We start from the raw sequence: 27,567 nt of genomic DNA, 5'->3' as shown, positions 1-27,567 counted from the left end.
CTGTACGTGTCTTTACTGACAAAATGGTGTGATGGATTTCAGAAGGGAGCACGTTGGGAACAACATATCCATCCTGCAGAATTTGGTATGTGGACAGGTGGACGTGGCTGTCAAAGAGATCTGAGAAGAAGTCGTGAATAATCCTCTCCATTGCCCTTCTGAAAGATGTGATAGATCCATCAGGACATTGGAAGGCAGTCATCTTGATCTTGTAATGGGCGAAGGACAGTTGAGCATTACGAATACTTTTCCCAGCTTCTGCCGTATTGGCCAACACTGCTGCTCTTCAAAAATAAATAAGATATTAAAATATTAAAAATAAATAAATAAATAAAATGTCAAAATATGGGCTGAAGATACAGAAAGTGGATAAAGCGATTGCTTTGCACTCATATGACCTCATTTTAATCTTGGCACCACATAATGGTTACCTGAGCACTGTCAGGAGTGATCCCTGAGCACAGAGCTAGAACTAAGACTTGAGCACCACTGGGTTTGGCCCTAAAACAAAAACAATATGTAAAACAATATAAAAATGGTATACAGGGGCTGGAGCTATAGCACAGCGGGTAAGGTGTTTGCCTTGCACGTGGCCAACCTGGGTGCGAATCCCAGCATCCCATAATTAATTCCTGAGTGCAGAACCAGGAGTAACTCCTGTGCATTTCTGGGTGTGACCCAAAAATTTTTAAAAAATGGTATACAGTGAAAATTTCATTCACTCCTCTGACACTATCTGCCTAGTTCCCACCTAAAGCTAACCATTACTTAAACTCCCTCTGCAGCATTCCAGCATTTTTTTTGTGCCTGTACAAGCAAATGTAAAAATATTTCCTTTATAGGCTCGGTGTTTAATAATACCTATGAGTTTTTCAGCTAACTTGCTTTGTGCCCAATACTGAATAAATTTCAATAGATCTCAGTTGACGAATTTGGTGAACAAATGGATATTTGTAGTATCATGATTTATAGGAATATCACCCAGATGATCAAAATATATTATATATTAACTTTAGATAGATCTATATATTTATTTGTATAATAAATCTATATTCAAATTTATGACATGTATGTCTATATAAATAGAAACTTTGCCCAGAGTTCCTGGCCCACAATTCCCCCAATCCTGGGAATTTCCTAAGTGTTGACAGTGATAAAGGTGTCTTTGGTTACGTTAAGGAAGTGACTTTTTGAAAGCTTCTTAGGGTAGGGTGGGGGAGCTCATTGCCAACCCTGAGATTGGAGGGTTGGCACTTCCAGTCCTGTCTCCGCCTCAGCCTCTAGGAGCAGCTGAGGGGTGTGTAGTAGAATTGATCTCCAATAGCCAATAAACTCAACAATCATATCTGCATAATGAGACCTTTATGAAACCCCCCAGGAGAATGAAGTTCAGAGTTTCCTGGCTGGTGAACATAGGGAAATTCAGGAAAAGGGAGCATGGGAACGCCGCACCCTTTCCCCTAACTTTTGCCCTGTGTTATCTCTTCCATCTGACATCATCTGAGTTATGTCTTCTTGTAATAAACCAATGACCTAGTAAGTAAAATGCTTCTTTTGAGTTCTGTGAGTTATGGTAGCAAATTAATATTGTCGCATGCCGCTTCGACCAGCAAAGAAACACACAACTCGGAGATCCTTCTGGCTGCGATTTATTCAGGAACTTTCTCATGCATTAGGAAAGAAACGGGAACGAGGGGGAACGAGGAGGAGGAAAGAGGGACGCATGAGGGGGAACCGACTAGCTAGGTGACTTCCCCCCTTATCTACCTCTCCCTGCTTGTTTGCCCTCAAGTGTCTGCAGCTGATAAACCAGCCATAACTTGTGAGCGTGACAAGACATCCTGATTCCCCATCAGGTGTTGTTCACAAAGCACGGTGCAACCAACAAGAAACAGGTGTTCACGAAGCACGGTCCCATGGAGGCTCTCCACATAATATGACTTAAGGAGGCCGTCATGGTGCTCTCAGCTGTAGTGGGGTCAGTAAATCAGAAATGTAAGGAACAGCCTAGCAGGAAGATAATCCTGCAGGACTAAGCCCAGCACCTGGCATCTGACTGATCTGTAAGTGCCAAGTGTCAGAGCTGAACTGAATTCTGGGATACCTGCTTCTGGTTAATAATTGGTGTGTGTGTGTGTGTGTGTGTGTGTGTGTGTGTGTGTGTGTTTATGTATGTACTTGTACTTTAGCACTCAGCGGCACTCCCAGGGATTACTCCTGATTCCATGCACAGAGCTCACTCGTGGTGGTTCTCAGGAGAGCCCATGTACGGTTGGAGATTGAATTGGGGTTGACCACATGCAAAGCACGTGCCCTACTCCAGCACCATCTCTCCAGGACACAAAAATTGCCTGTTGACAATGGTGATGGCAACATCCCCCACTCCTCAAAATTGGAAGGGGGATTAGGAATCTCTTGTAATATTTTAATACAAAAAAGACAAAAAGGAATCTTACTCTACAACATGCATTCAAAACGGACAGAAGTACCTGCCCATTGCAATACATGGTCCAATTATTAAAAAGAAACAGGTCCAAAATGGAGTTATTTAAGCCAAGCTCCAAGACTTAATACCTAACCTAGTTGCAAGTTTCAGCCTCTCCCCAAAGCTGAACTTCAAACCTGTCTGTCTGGAATTTCCTGTCAGCATTAGTGAGATCCTCTGCTAGGTCAGACCCTCTGATGTCCCCTAAGAGAAGGCAACTTTACCTGAAAATCTTTTATTTTGCTGATAATCTCATCTCACTCCCTATAAACCTCCCTTTCACACCGGCCTCATGCTGTCTTCCTGCTCCACAGGCCTATTCAAGAACTGCTGAACAGAGCCAATTAGACCTTCAAAATGACTTGGATACGCATTTCTTTACACACAGTTCTAATTTGCCTGGATCATTCCTGCTCCATTCCAAGACCAACCCCTTCCTCTGGACATTTGCTTCGTTTTTACTTTTTAAAGGAAGTAAATGGTTTATTGGGAAATCTTAATTCATTGATGGCTACAAGAATAAAATTAGGTCACTTCATGAGAAGCTCTCAGGACAGTTCCTGGCACTAGGCCAGAAGCCCATGAGCACTAGAACTTATTATTGCATGCATATACCTCCAAGCCACAGTTTACCTCAAATGGCCCATGGGCTGGGCCTCGGCACAAAGGACATCATCCCATACCCACCGGGCTCCTCCGAGGCTTGTCAGACCAATGAGCAAACAAACACCTGGCACACAGATAAAAGAAAGTGAAAATGTAAGAGTTAAAGAGTAACACATTTACCTCTTGTACTTAAGGGAGAGACCAGAAAAATTGAGTAACTTGCACACATGGTCTTAGGGGCATTTAAAAAATCTCAGCTAAGGCAAAGAATGAGGGAAGGAAGAGAAAGGGAAGGCAAGTGAGGAGGGAAGGCTACCTGGGAAGGCTTTTGTTTGTTAGTTTGTGGTGCTGGGAATTGAGCCCAGGGCCTCGCTAGGCAAATGTTTTACAGCTGAGCCCTATCCCCCGCCCTAAGAAAACTTGTAAAAGCTAACCACCACCCAGCTTCTCCCATGAAATAAATATTTTGCCAAAAAGATATATTTTGTGGGAGTAAACTTTATTTTTACTCCCTACAACTGTCCATCTTTATGCTATGGGTTGAACCTGGCCCCACTGAGATTCATATGTAGAAACCCTGATCATCAGAATATGATTGTATTTAGAGAGAGGGTCTCAAGAGGTAATTAGGATAGTAGGAGGTCATTAGGGTGGGCAAATCTGACCCTGGACCTTACAAGGAAGGGAGAGTAGAAAACCAAGAAGATAGTTCAAAGGCCAGAATGCATGACTTACATGTGGAAGGCCCTGAGTTTAATCCCCAGCATTCTCACCCCTACTACAGCTCTGCCAGGTCTGACCCTGGTGATGCCCCCCAGAACTTCTGAATCTGAATATTCAACTGCCTACTGCAGTTGACGGAGTATCACCCTGAGTGGACTCAGGCCCCTAAGCATTGCTTCAGATCCTACCTCCTCAGTCCAAGAGAAATTAGGGCTCAGACACACATAAATGGAAGATCATGTGGAACACCCAGAGAATTCACTGGTAAGTCAGAGAGAAATTGACAACCTTACCTGGATCTTGGACTTTAGGCTCCCAAACTATGAGACAATGACAGATAGTACCACGGGTCAGGTGGTACTTGCCTTGCATGGGGCTTATCTGGGTGGGTTCAATCCTGGTTTCCCATATGGTCCTCCTGAGCACCTCCAGGAATGATCCTTGGATACAGAACCAGGAGCAAGCCCTAAGAACTTCCAGGTGTGGCCCAACCCCCTTCAAAAAAACAGAGATCATGAATTTGATTGCCCCTGAGTTTGATCCCCAGAATCCTCACCCCAACTGTAGCGTTACCAGGTCTGACCCTGGTAACCCCAAGCACTTCTGGGTCTGAGTATTCAACTGCCCAGCATAGTTGGCTGAGTATCACCCTGATTGGACTCAGCTCCTAAGCATTGCTTAAGTACCCCCTCCAACTGCACCCCACCATGGGACTTGAATTTGTCTGCCCTACTAAATTGATACTTGCCACTTACCCCTCACTTCATGAGCATATTACAAACTGGAGAACTTTTCTTTGTTTCCAGTTTTTAGCATCAGACCCTGTGGGCACAGAGATGTACCAGCCACCTGAGAAAGACTTCCTAGAAAGTGGGGTGCTAGAGGGCAGGAGCAAGAGAGTACCACCCACCCCAGGCTCTCCTGCTGCGCTTGGCATGGTAACTCAACTCATGGCCTGGCCACTGGGAGCCGTGAACCAGGAGTCGGTGTAAAAGCCTGGCACCTAGCAGGCTCTCACCTTTATCCTGACACCTCTCAAGCCCATCTTGTCTCCATGCTCTCTGGGCTTTTTGACTCCTTGTCTAACTCTTCTCCCGTTTCAGCTTTAGAGAAGCATATGACTGGCTCAGGGTCTTGAGATGAAGCTCCTCACTCAGCAGCTCCTACTTTGTGGCTGTAGGCTGGCTCCAGCCTCCCTCTTCCTGTGGCCACAATAGCTCAGGAGGAATGTTCCAGGGCCAGGGTTCTGCCACCAGCCTCCAGACAGGCCTTGAATCAGAGCTGTCACCCTCACCTTGCTAACACTCAGTGATCCTCAGACATTGAGTTTCCACTAGGAGACTGGATCTCTTTCAAGCTGCCCTGTGTTGTGCATGTGTAGGTATATGCATATGTGTGTGCATGTTTGTTTATGTGCAGTGTATGTATTCACTAAAGGTGTGCATGCACTTGTATTGCATGTAGTGTGTACATGTGTGTACACATCTGTGTATGCACTCACACACCTGTATAGATGCATATATGTGTGTGCTCATATGCATGTCTGTGTCTATGCATTTGTGTGCGGCTGTGTGTATGTACACATGCATATGTGCATGCAGGAGCATGTGTGAGAGTATGTAGGTGTGTGTATTGCATGTATGCTTGTATCTTGAGCTCCTCAAGGCCAGGCCTGACCTCTGAATTCTCAGGACCTGCCTGGTGTTGCATGTTCTGTCCATCCTCAGCGGGGAAGCTTGCTGGTTCACTCTCAGCCTCCCTGCACTGGCATCCTCACCCCCCAGCAGCTCTTAGCGAAGAGGAAGAGAATCAGTTCTCTGCAGGCCCTGCCTGCCGCCCGGGCGGGGCTGACCAAAGTTCGGCTCCTGGCTGGATATTAAGTAAAGAAGAGCAGCCAGACAGGGAAGCTGCAGTTCGGAAAATGACCTGCTCTGCTGAGTCTGGCTGCCTGAGGTTCACCATGGCTTGGAAGATGTGGGTGACGATTATGTCCTGGGCCAACTGGGGAGTGGCTGAGAGTTGCCACAGCTTCTCAAGGAGCTTGCCTTAGGGGAGGCTCTGACCTCTTTGAGCCTTCTCTTCAGAGAGAATAGTTATATAAAATAATGGAGTTATCCAAGGAATTAATGGACTCTATGTCCAGAAGTGTCTTTTTCTGACTTTTTTGTGGAAATTCAGAAGGTGAGCACCCCTCCACCCCCCCCACACACCCCATAAGTGGGCCATCAAGGTACATAGTAAGGGAACAACAAATGACCCAAATCATCTGGAGCGATTGTACAGCAGATAGGGTGTTTGCCTTGCACACGGCCGACCTGGGTTCGATTTCCAGCATTCTATACGATCCCCTGAGCACCACCAGGAGTAATTCTTGAGTGCAAAGCCAGGAGAAACTCCTAGGTATTGCCGGGTGTGACCCAGAAAGCAAATAATAATAATAATAATAATAATAATAATACCTATTATTATTATTATTAAAAATAAATTTTGCCTATAGAACTGAGATTGGGAGGGGCCCTTAAGACACTGGTGGAAAGAACCGGACTCTGGGGCTCTCTGGGCTACTGAGTACTGTGGGTAGGGTGCTTGCCTTGCATGTGACAGACCCAGATTCTGTCCCTGGCACCCTGGAAGAAAAAGGAAAAGGAACCGGAGATGATGACAACACAGGCATTAGGCGATAGGAGTGGTGAGGAAATGACGACGGACACATGAAAAGTAGAACAGCTAACAGTATTGTAAATCCCAGTACCTCAATATAAATGGTGAAACAGAAGGAAATAAAAAAGATAAAAATGAGTGCTGTTGGTTGTTTTGCCTAATTAGTCTCCCCCAAGGCAATTTCCTTTTCATCTCTGACCCTTCTGACTCCATTTCTTGTTTGGTGACCTTAGGATACCCCAAGCCCTCTTGTTCTCCCCTCCTCCTCCACCCTCTGCCCTCAGCACAATGCCCTGTGCTTTTCAACCCCTTAGCTCACTCTGGTTTTAAAAATCAGGCCTGGGGTTGGTGCGATAGTACAGAGGGTAGGGCATTTGCCTTGCACGCAGTCGACCCGGGTTCGATTCCCAGCATCCCATAGGGTCCCCTGAGCACCACCAGGAGTAATTCCTGAGTGCAGAGCCAGGAGTAACCCCTGTGCATCACCCGGTGTGACCCAAAAAGGAAAAAAAAAAATCAGGCCCTTCCTGCCAGGCTCTGGAGCCACCAGGGCTTGGGCGGCAATGGGGTTTTCACCTGTCTGTGCGGGCTCTGCCTCTACCTGTTGGTGCTTTTCTATCCCAGACCCCACTTCTCTTTCCCCATTAGATCAACTAGTCCCTGCCTGACCTGGGAGGGCTGCTAACTCTTCTACACCCCTTTCCCACTTCAACAGCATAACCCTGCGCTGGGGCCCCTGCATCCCAGGGCTGCCCCTCAGGGCCCTGTGCCCCTGCACCACTCAGCTTACATGGGGGTGTCAGACTGGAGGAGACAGAAGGACCTGCACCGCACACCCAGCCCTGGAGCCACAGCCAATGGGCACGTCACTGTGCAGAGTCGGGAGCAGTGCCAGCCAGGATCCTTCCAACACATGCTAAATGTCCTTCTTCCTTTTCGTTTTCACCATTGTCGGGAGGTTCATGGCTTAGTGTGGACACAGCCCTTGTTCTTCCCAGACCAAGCACAGGGCCACCTATTTCCCGCACCAGCTGTGTTAGCTTTGTGATGGGCAGGGCCCCTGCCCTCCGGCTTCTCCAGGGCCCTCACACTCCAGAAAGCTGTCTGGTCTGCCATCTACTCTGCTTGCTGCTGGGGGCACAGATCAGGCTGCAGGCTCAGAGCCGGCTCTCAGGAAAGATGCCCTACGCGGAAGCTCGGCTGGGTCCCTGGGACAGGTGTGAGGCCAGCGCAGCCCTTTGTGTGCCTTTGGGCTCTAACTGTGGCCACGGGAGTGCAGCCCCTCACCCACCCACAGACTGCCTGCCACGCCATTCTACCTGCTCGCCTGAGCCCTCTGATTGCCAGGTTTCCTCCTTGCTCTCCTGGAGCCAGGGTTATGCAATGAATTGTGTCTTTTCCCACTCCAGATTCATAAGATGGTATTTGAGGGAATCATTGGATCTAAAGTCTTGACAGAGTTTAGTGACTGTGGGAGCATGTGGAGGGGGTGAGGAAGGAAGGCGGGGAAAGGTAGGTCACACCCAGCCGTGCTCAGCGTAGACTCCTTGCTCTGTGCTCAGTCATCACTCCTGGTGTGGATTAGAACCAGGGTGGGTCTTGTGCCAGGCAAGCGTCTTAACCCCTCTACTGTCTCTCTAGCCCCTGAACTTAGCGACATTTTTTGTTTTTGTTTGTTTTTGGGCCACACCCAGAGATGCACAGGGGTTACTCCTGGCTCTGCACTCAGGAATTACTCCTGGCGGTGCTCAGGGGACCATATGGGATGCTGGGATTTGAACCCGGGTCGGCCGCGTGCAAGGCAAACGCCCTACCTGCTGTGCTATAGCTCCAGCCCCCTTAGTGACTTTTTTTAAAAGTCCATAAACATTTTTATTCCTTTCTGAAGGTTTTGTAGTGCATTTTTATCATTAAACAGTCCTTTACCATGAAACTTAAGCAGCCAATAAAAAGAAAAAATGTTTTCCCTCCTTTTTTCATGGCTGGGGTGTACTGGAGATGCTATTCATTTAGTGTTATAGAGCTTATAAGTAGACATAGTTTCTTAGGCTGCATCAGCTGTTTTCTCTCTCTTTTTTTAAATTTTTATTAGTGAATCACTGTGAGGTACAGTTACTGACTTACAAACTTTCGTGCTTGCATTTCAGTCATACAATGGTCGAGTGCCCATCCCTCCACCAGTGCCCATCCCTCCACCAGTGCCCATTTTCCACCACCAATGGTCCCAGCATCCCTCCCGCCACCCCCCACCCCATACTGCCCCCTACCCCATCCTGTCTCTGTGGCAGGGCATTCCCTTTTCCTCTCTCTCTCCTTTTGGGTGTTGTGGTTGCAATAGAGGTACTAAGTGGCCATCATGTCCAGTCTGTAGTCTACTTTCAGCCCACATCTCCCATCCTGAACGGGCCCTCCTAGCACCTTTTACTTGGTGGTGCCTTCTCTATCTGAGCTGCCTTTTTCCCCAGCATGCGAGGCCGGCTTCTAAACTGAGGAGTAATCCTCCTGGTATTTATATCTACTGTTCTTGGGTGTTAGTCTCCCATTCTGTTACTTTATATTCCACAAATGAATGCAATCTTTCTATGTCTATCCCTCTCTTTCTGACTCATTTCACTTAACATGATACTTTCCATGTTGATCCACTTATATGCAAATTTCATGACTTCATCTTTTCTAACAGCCGCATAGTATTACATTGTGTAGATGTACCAAAGTTTCCTTAACCAGTCATCTGTTCTCAGGCACTCGGGTTTTTTCCAGATTCTGTTATTGTAAACTGTGATCAGCTGCTTTCTTGATCACTGCTATGACCACTGCTTCATGTCACAAATAGCAAAGTGTTACTCCGATAAGTGTAGTCAAAAAAATATCTCCAATACACATGGATTTATTTGCCAGAAACTATGTAAACAATGGCAACACCACCAGACTTCAGGAACTTCAAACTTCTTCCTAGAACAGTCAATCTTCTAAAGCTCAGTGAACTTGAGGGCAGTTTGACAATGCAGAACAGGTTGGGACCCAGCACTGATTTGGCCTGGATGCTTCAGAACAATCATCTGATCTATGAAGGCAGCTGCTTCACTGGGGAATCCTCACTTAGTGACTTTTTAAGAAACCCCAGAGCTCCCAGGATACCCACATATCTACCCGCCATGAAGAGCAACCTCATCCTTAAACACGTCTCTCCCTCTCTGATGAAACTGAACTTCCAGGCCCCAGATTGTGGGCAAACAAATGTCTGTTGCTCTGGGCACCTCACTATGGAAAGCATGAGTTTCTTGATTCTTCGTTCAACAGAAGACATCAAACCTTGCTTACTTCTGGAATTAGAACCTCTGGTGCTGACTTCACACTTTGAGAGTACTATTAGTAAGCAGTCGGTTTACGATCTGCTTCTAGACCGTCGAACCAAGTTTAACTTCTCTGAAAGGGTCTGTTCCGGGGCATATGCCAAAATTCAGGCCTCTGCTGGCCAAACCCTTCCTGCCCAGGCCACCTCTTCTTTCGGAGTCCCTTGGCTCACCTTCCTTGCTTCCTTTTTGTCCCCCTCTCTCAGGCCTTTAGATGGAAGGAAACAGACAGAGGCAGTTCCCAGGAACACTCTTCTCATTTGGAACAAAGGAGTCACTATGGGAAGCTCACAAGGGAAGACGCAGAGGAGGCTCTGGGTGTGGCTGAGTCCTGAACCCTGAAGGCTGTGGTATTGTATTTCTTTTTGTGGTATGAGGGTAACATAAAAGCTCTTGCTGCCCTGCAACATAAATGTCACAAAAACTGTGTAACTATGTGTATCCAGTTTATAAACTGCCAGGGCTAATCACTGTGCAGGCAAGTCTGAGATGCCCCGATTGCTCACAGAGTCAAAGTCCACAGACATATTCCCAGTCTGACAACAAGCCTGCAAGAGTGACTTCAGTGGCTCGAAACAGAAACCCTGTATGCCTCTAATAAAGAGCTTTATTTGGGGGGCCACATTTTATTTGTTTGGGGCCACACACAGCATTACCAAGGGGACCATGCAATACTGGGAGAGGGAAACTGGGAAGTCTTTGATCATAGTGTAAGAGAAAAAAATGACCTTTCTATTCTCATTATATAAAACTGTACTGCAGGGGCCGGAGCGATAGCACAGCGGGTAGGGCGTTTGCCTTGCACGCGGCCGACCCAGGTTCGATCCCCGGCATCCCATATGGTCCCCCAAGCACTGCCAGGAGTAATTCCTGAGTGCAGAGCCAGGAGTAACCCCTGTGCATCACCCGGTGTGACCCAAAAAGCAAAAAAAAAAAAAAAAAGAAAAAAAAACTGTACTGCAGGATTGTTCTTATATGGAAATGAATATATAACCCAAAACTCGAGGGAAAAGGGTATCTGAATACCCTTCCTTTTCCTTATTGCTTCCTGAGACAATAAGTAAAAGAGGGAGCAGAAAGACAGCAGATAAAGATACCTGTCTTGCCTGAAACTGGTCCTTAGCACTACACATAATTCCGTATGCCCTGCCAGGAGTGATCCCTAAGCTCAGAGACAGGAGTAAATCCTGAGCATCAGGGCAGGAGGTGGGGGGGTGGTGCTCAAACAAAAATAAATAAGTTAGGAATATTTTTACTCATATGTGAGACTCGGCCAGAGCGTGTGGAAAGTGCCCTGAAGTGTGGCAGCAGTTGAGTTGTGGAGGTCAGTTGTCAGGGCTGGGTCCTTTGGGGTGGGGAGGGCTCTTACCTGCCTCCCTCTGGGGCCCCCTGAGTGAAAACAGCCTGGTGTTTTCCTCTCCTCTCCTCTCCTCTCCTCTCCTCTCCTCTCCTCTCCTCTCCTCTCCTCTCCTCTCCTCTCCTCTCCTCTCCTCTCCTCTCCTCTCCTCTCCTCTCCTCTCCTCTCCTCTCCTCTCCTCTCCTCTCCTCTCCTCTCCTCTCCTCTCCTCTCCTCTCCTCTCCTCTCCTCTCCTCTCCTCTCCTCTCCTCTCCTCTCCTCTCTTCCTTTTTCCTTTTGCTTTTTGGGTCACACCTGGCTATGCTCAGGGGTTATTCCTGGCTCTGCACTCAGGAATCACTCCTGGCTGGCGGTGCTCAGGGGACCATGTGGGATGAGCAGAATCGAACCCGGTTTAGCTGCGTGCAAGGCAAACTCCCTACCCGCTGTGCTATTGCTCCAGCCCTTTCCGCTTGTCTTAAGGAGAAAGCTTAAGACTTTCTGTCTTAAGTCTTTTCTTAAGAAAAAAATAGTCTTTTCTTAAGACTATTTTCAGCACTGAATAGTCTTAAGCTGCACCAACAGCACAAATTGCCATTCTAGGACAACTTTTAATGCAATCTTGGTGTGCCTGTGCTGCTCTCTAGCCAGTCTTTTTCCATGGTTGGGCCTAGATCTTCCAGCCATTCGCAATGCCTAGACATGTGTGCCAGGGCGACCAGTGGTGGGATAACAGCATTTAGTTTTACAGGCTGTGTACCACCATCCACTCCTTCCTGACATGAAATGTTGTTCTTCAGATAAACCCGGAGCCGCTGAGCGCAAATCGGACCCTCTGCGGCGCTTAAAGACTTTGACTCCAAAGATGTAACACATTCGGGCATCCAGCGCAGCACCCGAGAGCAATGCATTGGGACACCAAACTGGGCTACAACTCGGTGCTGCTGGGGGTGGATTTTTCCCCCCCCCAACCCTGTCTTCCTGCATGGAAAGCGGCGGGCTGGCGGCACCATGTGGCAGGCGCCATCTTCTGATTCCAGACCCACAGGTATTCGGATTTTACTTTGGGGGCTCCCAGGAACTCATGGGAAGGGGGCGTAACCGGCACGCCCTCGGCCCAGATAAACCCGGAGCCGCTGAGCGCGAATCGGACCCTCTGCGCCTAAAGACTTTGAATTCAGAGACTTCTTACAGCAATGCACTGGGACTGTGAGCTGGGCTATGTAATTTCTGGCAGAATTCTCCCTGGACTTTATACAGAAATCCAAAACCGCGCGGACGCTGCTGCGTCCGCGCAACTTAACATTTATAATTGTTCAGCAATGTGAATTGGTTCCATTTGAACAGGTCTGACTTGGGGGGGAAACTCCAAATAATAACAGTAAGTTTTTGTTGAAAATATTGAAGGTTTTTAATGTAGCAGCCACCTCTGGACTGTGAACTAAGCAAAAGCCCCACGCTGGCCGACGTGGCGTGGCGTACACCATACTATGAGGCGCAGGAAGGGGGATGAGGGGGAAAAAGAAAAAAAAAAAGGGAAAAGGAAAAAGAGAAAAAAAAAAGAGAGAGAGAGAGAGTTATGTCAACTATAGTGAGTTTTGTGTTGAATTATGGAATGTAATCAAGGTAAAGAAAAAATGAAGTGAAATTCATTAGTTATACAGTAGGGGGTAGGGGGTGGGGGCGGGGGGTATACTGGGGTTTCTGGTGGTGGAATATGGGCACTGGTGAAGGGATGGGTGTTTGAATATTGTATAACTGACATATAAACCTGAGAACTTTGTAACTTTCCACATGATGATTTAATAAAAATTTAAAAAAAAAAAAAAAAGAAATGTTGTTCTTCTCAGCCCGGAGATACAGCCAGGTGCCATGGTGGTGTTGGCGTCCTCCTTTTCATATGCTCTTCGCAGCACTGCGTCTGGAGAGGAAAACAGGAATCTGATATGAAGGAAAACACAGACCAAGAGCAGGCTGCTCAAGAGACTTTTCTAGAAAGAGACCAACATTTCCTCCTAGAAACTTGAGCAAACCACATAGTATGACTTGCTTTGAGCAATATCTCATGGTAAATGCCTTATGAAGCGTTCGTCACTAAAAATTTCATTTTGCTGTCAGGCAAGCAGGCAATATTCCATGTCCTTGACCATGATGGAAGTGAATACTGCTCTATTTTTTATCCTGGATCCACCTAGTAGCAAAGTTTTAGTGAGCTTACAGAATCATTCTTTAAAGGAGTAGCCCAGCCTGGGAGGTGCTATACCATCTGTTTATTTAGATGCCCTTACAGGGTTGTCACAGGTTCAGAGTTTGTATGCCACCCCACTAGGACCACCTGACCAAATTAAAATCTTATTAGCTGGGGTGAGGGGGCAATTAAAAACATTCCAACAATGGATTATGATCAGAGAGTTGCATTCATGGGAAAATTATTGAAAAATCACTGATCCAGAAAAACTCTGGAAATGGCTGATCTTTATGATACAAAACAGCTATTTTAAAAACATAATCTTGGCAGGGGGTGGAGCGATAGCACAGTGGGTAGGGCATTTGCCTTGCACGTCGCCGACTCGGGTTTAATTCCTGGCATCTCACATGGTCCCCCAAGCACTGCCAGTAGTAATTTCTGAGTGCAGAGCCAGGAGCAACCCCTGAGCATCGCTGGGTGTGATCCAAAAAGAAAAAAAAATGAAAAATATGATCTTAGGGCCTGGATAGATATTACAGTGGGTAAGACACTTGCCTTGTATGTAGTACAGTCAACCTGGCTCCGCAAATGGTACCCCAACTACTGGTAGGAGTTATTCCTAAGTAGGAAGCACTGAGCTAGGAATTGGGCGTGACCCCAAAACAAAACAAAACAAAAATATGATCAACTTGATGGTAAGTTTAAGGATTACAAGTATGATTACGAGACATATAAATCACTCATATTTCACAATGATTTATCCATTGAAATAGGGAAATTTGGGGCTGTAGCAATAGCACAGTGGGTAGGGTGTTTGCCTTGCATGCGGCAGACCCGGGTTCGATTCCCAACATCCCATATGGTACCCTGAGCACCGCCAGGAGTAATTCCTGAGTGCAAAGCCTGGAGTAACCCCTGTGCATCACCAGGTGTGACCCAAAAAGCAAATAAATAAATACATAAAGTTGCTTAACTGTATTAAAAAAAGAAATAGGGGAATTAACAGAAGAATCACTTTAGCATGCATAAAAATATCTTATTCCCCTAATACTATGCCATCTAATCACCCTTCTGTCTTTAGCAATCCTAAAACCATTGAAACACATAACAGGAAAAGTTCAAGATTGCAACTGAGACTAAAAATTCCTCAAGAAATATTGACTCCCCCCAAGTAGCAAAGAACAAAAATTACAACCAGTAAATCAATTGTTCATTCAATAATGGGTCAAACATTTAATATGTGCTGATCACAGTAAGGAATTATGATTTTCCATCCCTCTAGGTGTGCCAACAGGGGACACAGCATTGTTTAGGCTGAAGCAAGTCTTGGAGAAATGAAATCCAGAGGCAGCTAGGTTTTAGAGGCTAAGGTCAACACCTTCTCTTTGATGTTGTCATGACGTACATACTTGGTCATGGTGCTGGCCAGGTGTGGCCCATCTGCTTGCAGTACTACTACATTTGGTGTACAATCCTCTTCAGGAGTTGAACACTTTAGTTGTTGTGCTTACGCAATTCTCTCAGGATTATATTCTTAGCCACTGGTTCTTGCCCATCGTTGAGCCGCAGTGCGTGCTGGGAGTCAGACACTTGTATGCACCTGGTTGTGTAACAGAGACCAGTCCTAGCCAAAGAGTCACATACTTTTGTTGCAGTGCTTATGCAATGCTCATCAAGGTTGTACTTTTGGTCACTAGTTCTTGCACATATTTTAGCTATAGTGCATGCTGGGGGTTCGGCACTTTAGTTGTAGAACCTGCAAGCACCTGCTTCATTGTAACAGATCACACACTCTGTGCATATGGGCAGCACCAGGATTGGACTCAGGTACTCACACACACAAAGCAAGTGCTATTAGTCACTGAGCCAACCCCTGAACTCCAAGGGTAAATCTTTAAAATAGAAAATAATAATTCTGTGGTGACTGAAACTGCCAAAGTACTTTCTCTGTTGACATTTTTATATAAATGTAATTATTTTGATTACCTAAGAGGCAAGCCCTATTGATCCTCCTGATTAGTGAGTCACTTCTTGGAGTTTCTGTGAATATCATAGTGGGGTGTACTGTTTCCAAGTGTTATACATTCCTATAGCTGGAATTAGCAGTACCAAATAGTATTCCAAAAAATACTTTTTCCCAGGAAAATAACAGCAAGGATTTGAAATGAACTCTTTACCACCTTGGAAATCGTAGTTCTCTGAAAGGAAATACAGACAGACATGTTTTTCTGCATCTAAGGTCTGGGTGGGGTTGTGGCTGTGGTCAGCAGACCTGATGCAGTGATGCAGTGGGGGCGGGGGCAGGGGTTGGGGGACCAAGACATCTGGCTGCTCTTTCAGAACCGGAAGCTCAGAACTGGGAGAGAAGCCTAGAGCCTAGCAACTAGCCAAGAAACAGAAGAAAAATGTCTTTGGCCTGCCTCCTTCTTAACACAATAAACACTTAAAGCAACTTCTTACAACAGCCAATAGATGATTTTTATTTATTCCCCCCCCCTTTTTAATTGATTCACCATGAGATACAGTTACAAAGCTTTCATGTTTGAGCTTCAACCATACAATCATCAAACACCCATCCCTTCACCATTGCACATTTTCTACCACCAAAGTCCCCGGTATCCCCTACCCCCAATCTCTTCCCTGCCTGTGTGGCAGACAATTTACACAATACTCTCTCTCTACTTTGGTTACATTTGATATTTTGACACTAGTCACACAACCACTCAAACTTACCAAAAAGGCAATGCTAGACAATTTGCTTTGTATTGCTTCTTATGGATAAAATACAATGTTGCACAGCCCTGAGAGCAGCCGTGCACTCTAGGAATTCTAAAATTTTTAATAATTAGGGTCTGGAGAGATCTCTGCAGTGAGCTATTTGGTTCCGAGATTTGTGTGTGTGTCTCCGGATCACAGCCGTGTAAGAATTTAAGTAGCTGGTGGCTGTTTGTGGGCATCGTCTGAGCCCCACTGGGGCAGGTGGGGGGGTGAGGGGAAGAACGGCCGGCTTCTCCCCTGTCCCATGAGGCCTGGCGTTTGCCGCCACTGCCACCACATACCTGGAGCTTTCATTGAGTTCTAGGAGATGGCAACCTCTGGGATTCCTAGGGGGCAGGCAGAGGGACAGTATTCCAAAAATATTGCTCCCGTCTGGAGTGGCCCCTTGAGAGTGGCCTATTACAAAGTCCAGAGGCATCTATCTCTGCAGCAAACTGCTTAGTTCCAAGATTCGTGTGTGTGTGTGTGTGTGTGTGTGTGTGCATGCGCACATGTGTGTCTGGATTATGGCCGTGTGGAAGCTTAAATAGCCGGTGACCGTTTGTGGGCGTCAACTTAGAGTCCCACAATAGATGATTTTTAAAATAATAACGTCATGCAAATATATATTTATTTCTCAAAAGAATTCATTCTAAAAATATTTGGGGATGCCACACCAGCTGTGCTCAGAGGCTACTTCTGGTTCAGTGCTTGGAGATCATTCACAGCAGTGCCCAGGGGACCATGTGGTAATAAGGATCAAGCTCAGATACCTTGCATGCAAAGGTATCTTTGATGCCAGCATACATGATGCCAGCCTATCGACCTTTCTCCAAACTTTTAACTATGCTCATGCAATCATCTGGGGAATTGCATGACAACATGGGGTTGTATTTGTCGCCATTTGATCTCCCAGCCATGGAACAGCCTTCCTACCCCAGCAGTGTCCTACCTCTGGAGTAGAGCTAAAGATGCCAGGCTTGCATGTTGGCAGGAACTATTGCCTACGTTCTGCACACAGCCTAGGTTCTGTTGACCATGCAGCCCTGATACACATTCTGAATGGGAAGAAATTGATGCAACCAATGACGTGCAAAAATCCCTTCTGAAAAGGGACTCATCATTCAATATCTTCTCTACTTCATTTCCCTCACCTGCCCCTTCACTTAAAGGTTGCTTATGCCAAATTTTAACTTTTTTTTCTTCCTTTGCAGAGCCTGGCAAGCTACCTGTGGCATATTCGATATGTCAAAAACAGTAACAACAAGTCTCACAATGGAGACGTTACTGGTGCCCGCTTGAGCAAATCGATGAACAACAGTGCTTGCTTCCTTTGCGTGCTAGATGATGAGTCAGGAATCATGACAAACTGAGGAGATAGATAAGCTCTGTTGGAAACTCCTGGAAAACTCTTGCAACCTCATATAGAAGTTGCCTCACCTGTCTTCTCCCAGTTTCCTATGTCCTACTTCATGGGCTCTGACAGTCATCTTATAACCAGCCATGAGGGGACAAGTCTGAATATCCAAGTCAATAGACTTAGAGGTTAGAACTGCCTGAAAGAACCAGGGCTCTGGGCAGATTTGTCGGGCAGTTGAATTTCGGCTTTAAGCAAATCACTTCAATCCCAACGGACACAGGCAGCTTCCAGGGTCCAGCACTGGTGTGGCCACACAATGAACAAACAGACAAGCATTTGGGGTGTCTTCCTCTTTCTTAGCCTTGAAACACCTCCAGGAGTTGTGAATAACCAATGAGCTTCATGATGGTATCTTTTAACACATTTTCTTCTAATTAAATATACCAAATTTTATTAATATTAGCAAAAGATGAGCTTATTAGTGTGGGTCCAAATCCAGGATGACTGGGACTAGTTACTAAAATACTAAAATACAGAAACCCAAAACCGAGAGGCCGCTAAGTGTGGTCACTCTACCTCATACCTCTTCATCCTCAGCAATGGAAAACAAATTATCTAATGCTTCCTTTTCAGCAGGTCTGACTTTAGGGAAGAGACTCTCCAAACAATAATAGTGAGTTTTGTTGAAATATTGTATGCAATCAAAGTGAAAGTAAAGTGAAATTTATTAGTTACACAGGCGGGGGGGCTAAGGGTGGGGGGGCTAGGGGCGTGGGGGGGTTAGGGGTGTGGGGGTGCGGGGTGGAGCTATACTGGGATTCTTGGTGGTGGAATATGTGCACTGGTGAAGGGATGGGTATTCGAGCATTGTATAACTGAGACTTAAACCTGAAAACTTTGTAACTTTCCACATGGTGACTCAATAAAAAATTAAAAATATATATATATATAAAATAAAAATTAAAAAAAGGGAATTTGGAGAGCTGGAGAGATAATACAGAGGCTAGGGCACTTCTTTGCCTGCAGCTGATCCGGGTTTGAACCTGGCACCCCATATGGTCCCCTAAGGAGTCACTCACACCAGAAGTAACTCTTGAGTACAGAGCAGGAGTAAGCCCTGCATACAGCTGGGTGTGGCCCCCTAAACAAAAATAAAAGCACTGTATCACTGTTGTCCTGTTGTTCGTTGATTTACTCAAGCGGGTGCCAGTAACGTCTCTATTACACTCAGCCCTGAGATTTTAGCAGCCTCTCCTTACTCATATTTCTCAAAGATTGGGGGCTCTTTCAGGGTCAGAGGAATGAGACCTATCATTACTGTTTTTGGCATATCAAATACGCCACGGGTAGCTTGCCAGGCTCTGCCGTGTGGGTGGGATACTCTCGGTAGCTTGCCGGGCTCTCCGAGAGGTATGTATATATCTTCTACTGTATTTGGTATATGAATACGCCATGGGGAGCTTGCAAGGCTCTCCTTTGCGGGCAATAGACTCTTAGTAACTTGTCAGGTTCTCCAAGAGGGAGAACAAGGCTATTAGATGGCTATTAAACAAAAACAAAAGCAAATAAAGGAATTTTGGACACAGAAAAGCACAAAGGCTGAGAGAAGGAGAAACCAGGATGCACTTAAAATGTTTTTAATTAAAATTTTCTTTTTATTGAACCACCTTTAATTATGAAGTTATTCTTGATTGAGTTTCAGGTGTATAATGTCTCAACGCCAGTCCCTTCACCAATGACCACCTCCCTCCACTGAAGTCCCCAGTTTCCCTCCTGTCCCACAGCCTGCCTCTATGGCAGGCATTTCCCCTTCCTTTCCTTTTTCCCTCCCCCAGGTGCCCTCTTCCAGCACTGTGGTTTATAATACTGTTACTGAGAGGGTATCGTGCATGTCACTTTACTTCTGTTCAAGCACCTCGTCCAGAGTGACCACTTTCCTCTATCATCGTTATAGTGGTCCCTTCTCTGACCCACCTCCCCGCACCCCCTCCAGTGCCAAGCTTCTTACTAAGGACCAGTTCTGCTCTTTGAAACCAGGATTTAAAAAAAGTCACCAGGGCCCAGGGGTGGGTGTGGCTTAAAAATTCCTGCCTTACAAGTTTAAGATCATGAGTGCCACCCACTTGCACTCAAACACAATCCCAACAGCTCTGCGGAGGCTCTCCCAACAGCAGAGCACAAAGTCTCCAGCGCCTTGGGGTCAGGTGTGTCTGAGCACTGCAATGACATGTGGGCTCCCTGCTGAAGATATGCACCACCTCTGGGAGGGTGATCCCCACAGAACACATGTGTGAGTACTACACGGACCCTGAAGGAGCACTTGTAAGCAGAAATATGATCCCCAGCATGCGTGTATGCAAGCTCCGAGATTAAAGTGTACAAATGCTGGTAAGCACTACAACCAAGTATACGAGCACCACAACCCAGCATGTACCACGTGTGCTCATCACAGCGACACCCAAAAAGGGGAAGGGAAAACGTCTAAAAACTGAAATTAACACTTAAAAAGTTAACCTAGGTTTATTCTGTTGCTTGCCACCAAGTGTCCCAAGCAGATATGACATCAGAAATGGCAGCAAGACATCTCAGGAAATGGGGTGTTTGTTTGTTTGTTTGAGTGCGTGTGTGTGCAGTGTGTGTGTGTGTGTGTGTGTGTGTGTGTGTGTGTATGGGTTGGGGTGAGATGGGTAATCTGATCTGTTTGGATCTAAGAACAAAGAGAAATCAAATGGTATTAAGACCCATCATGGCACAAAGCATCAAGTGTGACCACTTATAGTGAAGGTCGCTCAGAGCACTGAGGTACCCACTGACCTTAAGGCTGCTAAAAACATATGTTTGCTTCCAGAGAACAGTATGAAGGACACCAAGAATATGAAATCTGTAGGGTGCAGTGTTGATACTACTGGTGAGAAAGTTTAGGAAATGAATGGGCAGGGGCTTAAGGTCTAGTTCAAGCCATCGGCTGAAACCAGGACTTTTAGTGATTACTAAAAGAATATCTTGGGTTTTTGTTTGTTTGTTTGTTTTTTGCAACTGCAACTCGACTAATTGGAAGGTCCTGTGGGTTTCTGACCTACAACATCTATTCAGCTGACCGCCTTCTTTTGTCTTTCCTAAATACTTAAGGGACTCATTGGAAAGAATGGGACTAGGAAATGGAAAATGGGATCGTTTGAGATTGAGCACTGCATACAGTCTGTCCTTGTCTCAGGAATTTCCCCCTTCTGCTGGGGTAAAGAAGCTGTTCTCCCTGGCTGGAGCACCTGTATTGTTCTTGCTGAGGAAGTGGCATTTTGCAGGGGAATCCATGTCCCTATCTGCGTCACAACTTAAGAAGTGTTTCATACCCAAACTAGAGCTAGGCTCAACATATTCCCTCATGTTATAAAGTAAAACCTGGTTGGAGGAAACATACACCAAAAATATTGCACAAATACGTACAAGATAAAAATAATACATAATACAAAGTAATACAAGATAAACTACCTTTATCTGCAAACTTCTTGGAAATGCATGAGGAATTCAAGCCTGAGGGTACTCAACTAAGGAGGGAGGAACAGGATGTTTTCTTCCCAAGAGCTCAGAGTGCTTCCTAGAGCAAGGGAAGTATTCTGTTTGCTAGCCTGCTTGAACCAAAGCTGATGATCCACACCAGGAGACTTTCTTTGGCATAATGTAGAAATAGGGATCCAACAAAATAGGAATGTTTCAATGGACATATTGTATACTGCCCATCCACCAATTTCCTAATTCTATGCCCCCAAAGGGATCAGAAACACCTCTTTACCAAGCATTGTTGAAGAAGGTGTCACCATTTTTTGTTCTCTTTTTTGGGGGTGGGGGGTTAAACCCGGAGATGCACAGGGGATTCCTGGCTCTGCACTCAGGAATTACTCCTGGTGGTGCTCAGGGGACCATATGGGATGCTGGGAATCGAACCCAGGTTCAACCGTGTGTAAGGCAAACTGCTGTGCTATCGCTCCAGCCCTGGTGTCACCATTTTTAAAAGCACTACTGTGACTTCATGCACATCAGGGCCTCTGCTGAGGGCTGTGGCACTGAACAGACACTTTCTCATTGTCAGGATCCTGGGTGCAGTGGCATAATTGCCGGGAAAGGTGAGGTCACTGCAGAAAACAGTCTCATTCTGGGAAGTCATCCCCCAAAATTTGGGAATCAAACTGTCTGCACGTCAGCTTTCCGTAGAAAAAAATTACTTGGCTAGGAGGTGAGTCTCTAAGACCAAAATAGGTGGGCAGTCCTCTATGATCCTACAAAATGCATAGTACAGAAGCATAACAAAAGTGGCCCGACTTAAGTCACTGACAATCTTGTACCCCCAGCCAATTTTTAGACCTGAACTTGGACACTACAGGAGTGGTGTATTTAACTGGTCTATTTAAATGGTCAGTTTATATAGAAGATAAAGCATGATGGTAATGGATGATTATACATTTAATAACAGATAGCTTAAAGAAATCCCCTGGATTTTAAAAATTATTATTATTATTATTATTATTATTATTATTATTTCCAATAAGCAAAAGATTCTAAAAGCTGCTTTGTTCCATCTGGCAAGGTTGACTTCCCATCTTAGTTCAGACTTAGGTCAACCTTGGCTCCATGCCACAAATTGTTTTCATTAAGATAACCGAGGTCCACCCAGAAGGTACAAGTGGATGCATTGTGTGGCGTTTCAGGGACAGGTTCATAACAGGAGCGGACAAATGCCCTTTGGTCAGGCCCTAGCTCCTAGGCCCTCATGCCAGGTTGGGAGGTGGAAACAATAGTTGGCAGTATAGCAGGCATCCTGGATTAAGAGGTAGGCTGATGAACCAAGGCCCTGCAAAGTAGGAAGAAGCAGTGGGCCTCAGATGACTATCAGTATTCTTTCAGCAGAAAAACAAAATATAAAACTATTTTTCAAAGGAGACTGGAGAGAAAACACAGCGGGTAAGGCGTTTGCCTTGCACGTGGCCAACCTGGGTTTGATTTCTTCGCCACTCTTGGAGAGCCCGTCAAGCTGCCGAGAGTATCTCGCCCGCATGGCAGAGCCTGGCATGCTACCCGTGGCATATTCGATATGCCAAAAACAGTAACAACAAGTCTCACAATGGAGACGTTACTGGTGCCCGCTCGAGCAAATCGATGAGCAACGGTACGACAGTGCTACAGTGCTATTTTTCAAAGGTGCCAGGCAAGCCCAGGCAAGAGACTTACAAGCAAGGTGCTCTTTCTAGCCTCAGGAAACTTATAAACAAGTCGGGTGACCAATGAGTGTAAGGGGGTGCTCTGTGAGCACACATGTGGTGCACTGAATTCTGAGTGGATGGTAGGTGAGACTTTCTGGAGAAAGAAGTCCCATCAGGGGTGACTAGGTTGTTGGAGGAACAAGCGGAAAGAATTTTCTAGGCAGAGGTCAGTTAACAAGGGTTAACATGACTTCACAACTCTTACGTGACATGTCAGAGATGTAAGTGAGGTAGCAGCTTTGGAAGGAGAAAGAAAAAAGGAAATTAAACTTGGGAGACGCCAAGTTCTGCTGACGCCCTTGAAAGAGAATGCTGGCTGCTCAGCGCAGAACAAATTCAGGGGAACATCCCAGGGCCGGGGAACAATGCCATATTTTCACTTGAAATAGCGGTAGGAAGGAAGGAAGGTAGAGGAAGAACTGGGGTATGACACCAGAGGTGGTGTCGACCTGAGAAGGGTCAGAAATACGTTCGTAGTGTGTGTAAACGTTCTGTTAATTGAGAGCAACATCAGAGCTGATTCTAGGCTCTGCGGGACCCTGCTTTAAGTCAAAGAATATGCAAGTAGGCAGGAAGCGGACTGTTGACTTAAAGGAGGGAAAAGAAATCGTAAGAAATTACCAGGGATTATTTGGACACCCGGGTCCCGTTCTTCTAGACACGCTTCCTGCAGCAGCCGCGCGGGGTTCTTTACTGCACAGACCCCGCGCCGCGAGAGAAGCGACCTTGGGGCGCGGACGTCAGACTACCTGCCCTAGGGGGAAGAGCAGGGACCCTCTCGATGACAGCGAACTCGGGGACTCGGTGGTGTGGGGGGTCGGAGTCCCACCCTGACGTAGGTGGTCGGAGTGTAGATGAGGCAGTAGGCTGCGGGCTTGCAGCCAATCCATTGCACCCTATTGCCCGCCCCCCGCCCCCCCCCCCCGCGCCGCTTTCCGCAGGGTGCTCTGCACGGGGTGCCCTGCACCGGGGAGACAGTCGTGCTCACAGCCAGGACTAGGCAGCAGCCACAGGGACAGTTTCTTCCTCTGTGAGTTTGCACACTTGACCTCAGAAACCCAAACCCAAACCTTGTCTTCGGAATTTTCTGCTTTTAGCAATAAACATCCCCGCTTTCACCGCCACCCCCCCCTCCAGCCCCCACCGCCCCGCCAAGAAAAAACGGCGACCGGGTCATAGAATCATCCACTTTTATTGCTTAGCCACAGGGGGGAAACAACACAAAACAAAAATAGGACTTGCAAAGTTTGTTGTTTCAGAAATGAAAGACAGAACTGCGGAACAAGAAAGCGCGAGGCCCGAGAACCATCTCGGGTGGCGCCGGGGAGGCGCCTGCCAGGGTCTGGCTTTCGCGTGCGGGCCGAAGGGGACCCCGGGAGGCGGGGGGTGGGGGGAGGTACGCACCGGACCTGGGGCGCTGGGCGCGAGGGGCCGGGTGGGAGGGGTGCAGGCCGTGCGCGGGGCCGGGTGGGAGGGGTGCAGGCCGTGCGCGGGGCCGGGTGGCGCGCGGGGCGGATCGGAGGCGCACGGGGGAGTGCGCGGGTCCGGTCGGGAGCGCGCGGGGCGGAGCGCGCGGGGCGGGCGGGGGCGCGCGGGGCAGCGGCGCGCGGGGCGGGGCGGGGGCGCGCGGTGCGGGGCGGGGGCGCGCGGGGCCGGCCGGCACGCGGGGGCGGCGGGCGCGGCGCCGCCAATCGCAGACAAAGGCCGCCCCAGTGAATCATGTGGTGCCGGGGGAGGAAGTGCGGCTTGTTTTCTTTCCTCCAGTCGCCGGGCTCCCGGAGGAGCAGCGCGATGCGTGGAGACCCCCGCGGGGGCGGCGGCGGCGGGGGCGAGCCCCGATGAGGCCCGAGCGGCCCCGGCCGCGCCGCAGCGCCTCCGGCCCCATGGAGGCCCCGCCCTGGGACCCTCTCCGCAACGACACGCTGCCGCCCACCTTGACCCCGGCCGTGCCCCCCTACGTGAAGCTCGGCCTGACGATCGTCTACACTGTCTTCTACTCGCTGCTCTTCGTGTTCATCTACGTGCAGCTCTGGCTGGTGCTGCGCTACCGCCACAAGCGGCTCAGCTACCAGAGCGTCTTCCTCTTCCTCTGCCTCTTCTGGGCCTCCCTGCGCACCGTCCTCTTCTCCTTCTACTTCAGGGACTTCGTGGCGGCCAACGCGCTCAGCCCCTTTGTCTTCTGGCTGCTCTACTGCTTCCCCGTGTGCCTCCAGTTCTTCACCCTCACGCTGATGAACTTGTACTTCACGCAGGTGAGAGTGAGCGGCGGGCACGGCTCGTGCGGGCGGCGCCCCCGGGGGGCTGCCACCTGGATTTGGTTGCCGGGGATGCGATGGCAGCGGGCGTAATGGGGTGCGGGGGGGAGGGGGGAAAGTGCGGGTCGTTCTGCCCCGGGGCGTGAGAGCGCGTGGAAAAGGGTTTTGGAGTCTTCCCAGCCCGGTCCCACCTGCAGTGCTCCCGGGTCACACCCTCTTCCCATGACCGAGAAGGCGCAGGCGGGCGAGGGCTGCGCGCGCGACGCTCTGCCGCCAGCTCCGTCGCCGCAGCCTCTCCCGGCTGGTAATGCCACCTTCAGAGCTGGCGCTGAAGGGAGCTGTGACCTGCAGAACGACTTGAGCCCAGCAATTTCCTCTCTCCCCCCCTCATCCCATGCTCCCACCCCTCGCCTAGTGAGGTCCACTGAGCGCAGCCTCCAGGTGCTGCCGGGACCTGGGCGTTTTCTTACCCCTGGAGTGATGGCATAAGGCAGGGGCGCGCTGGTTTGTGGTGAGATGTTTGGAACCTGCAGCCCGAGGAACTCTGCTGAACTCCGGCTTACTAATTCATTCCACACGATTGCTCCACAGCTGGCTGGGGTGACACCCACCCCGCTCCTGGGCTGTGGCCGCTGCAGGTCTGGCTTTGCTGTTTGGACTCGTGTGAGAGGCTGCAAGAAATAAAAGCCGTAAAGTTTACGGGGGTTCTTTTACGGGCATCCGAGAGCTGTTTAATGAGGCAAACTGTTAATAAGCTAATGGGATAACCTGTCAGTTGACTTGTCGCTGTGACCGTTGTGAGTTCATGGACCAAGAGTCTTTAAACTTTAGGGCTTTGCAAAAGTGATCGCACCAAAGTGTGATTGCCATGCCAGCAGGAGCATCCTCATCGTGCTTGTGGTCATCTCTGAGTCTCATTAGCTTTCCAAGAGCTGAAATGGCTCCATCCCTCCGGTCTCTCCAGAGAGGAAGGCACAGCCTTGCCACTTGGGGAGAGTAATTAAGAGCCTTGGGGGAGCAATATGCTATTCCTTTGACAGTGACCGTATGCACCAAAAGAAAATGTCATGAAAAAAGTTTGAAAAGACAGAAAGAAGATTGTTCAGGTGGGGCAGGAGACCCTCGCTGAAAATTTAGAGGAATATTTTGGGTTAAAAAAGTAGTAGAGGGGCTGGAGAGATAGCACAGCGGGTAGGGCATTTGCCTTGCACGCAGCCGACCCAGGTTCGATTCCCAGGCATCCCGCATGGTCCCCTGAGCACCGCCGGAAGTAATTCCTGAGTGCATGAGCCAGGAGTAACCCCTGTGCATCGCCAGGTGTGACCCAAAAAGGAAAAAAAATTGTATTCCTCTACTCTCACAATGCACAATCCAAAAATAAAACTAGGACAAAAAAAAAGAAAGAAAGAAAGAAAAAAAAAGTAGTAGAGGTACAAATTAGCTGCTGCGGCAATCATAGCAGATCTATAGCAAAGCCTTCTTGTAAGATGGGTGCATCAGCATGTTTTTCTGTCCACCAGTAATGCGATTATTTGTCCAAATGCCACTTTTCCACCTGAAACCCACTTCAGGCAAACCACTGGCTTTTTCACAGGATCGAAAGGAGAAGTTCCAGCAAAAGAGAACGTCTGATAGGTTGATGTGACGTCAAGGACTGAGTAATAGGCCCATCACCCCCGGAGATCTTGGCTGTTGTTCCTTCTTCTCTGGGGACGGGCAGCATGGGGAACTATTCTGACTTGGTGGTCACATGCCAGTCCTGCCTTACTCACAGTTAGATGAAGGACTGGTCTTCACCATCTGCTGGTTGGTGAGTAAATGCTGAGTGAGGGAGAAAGTGACCCATCAGACATCACTGCAGACAAGTGGTGCCGGCTATTGCCCTGGCATCTTTATATATCTCAGGTTTTTTTTTTTTAATTTCTTTGTATTCTTTGGGTGGCTGACAAAGGAGCATTATCTCAAGCCTCATCCTGGCAGAGTGAAGCCATTCATGAGTTTCCTGCAAATTCAGTTTGTCTTCCTAGCCATCCTCTGTCGAAAGAATTGGTCCTCTCCCAGTTTCTCTGGGGGGGTTCAAGGACTCGCTGAAGGTTACAGCCACATCTGTGACATCTGAGCATCAGGTGGATTTGCATCCTCCTGTGGTGGGAACGCAGGCCCAGCCTTCTGCCCTCTGCCTTGAACCTCCTGCTTGAAAGGATGCACATGGAAGCTCATGGTGAAGGAGCATAGATTTCAGCTTTGGAAGACTGATGGGACCCAAGTCTTCTGAGAAAAGGGAACTTTGCAGGGGTCAGAGAGCAGCTGGGATGGGAATAAAGGGGAAGGCGGTTCTGAGAAGTGGGAGAATCTTCATTGGTTTACAAGAGTGTACACGCTTCTGTGATTTCGGAGTATGTGCCACCAAAATGCCACTGCCCTCCTTCCGTCGTGGATCCTGAGACTTTTCCCATTCATTCATTCCTTCATCTGCCTCAGATGACGTTCAGTTCCTTAGTTGAAGGGTTTGTTCCCTTTGGACGTTTTCTCTCCCCTTGCTTTACTCTCCCCTGTATGTGAGATGATCTGTTTTTCTTTCTCCTTGG

General features: G+C 47.8%; 1 protein-coding gene across 1 annotated transcript in view; it reads left to right on the top strand.

Annotated features, from left to right (window-relative positions):
* The first annotated feature begins 24,365 nt into the window (after positions 1–24,365).
* The window catches only part of GPR137B (G protein-coupled receptor 137B), a 49,630-nt gene continuing 46,428 nt past the window's right edge, over positions 24,366–27,567 (top strand). Inside the window, exon 1 of the mRNA XM_055147229.1 lies at positions 24,366–24,976. Within this exon, the coding sequence (XP_055003204.1) occupies positions 24,563–24,976 (414 nt within the window). The 5' untranslated portion in view covers positions 24,366–24,562. The remainder of the gene's footprint in view (positions 24,977–27,567) is intronic.

This window comes from Sorex araneus, chromosome 9 (genome assembly GCF_027595985.1).
Source record: "Sorex araneus isolate mSorAra2 chromosome 9, mSorAra2.pri, whole genome shotgun sequence".
Taxonomy (NCBI): Eukaryota; Metazoa; Chordata; class Mammalia; order Eulipotyphla; family Soricidae; genus Sorex; species Sorex araneus.
The sequence above is the reverse complement of the archived record's forward strand: the minus strand, read 5'-3'. Positions and strand labels throughout refer to the sequence as shown.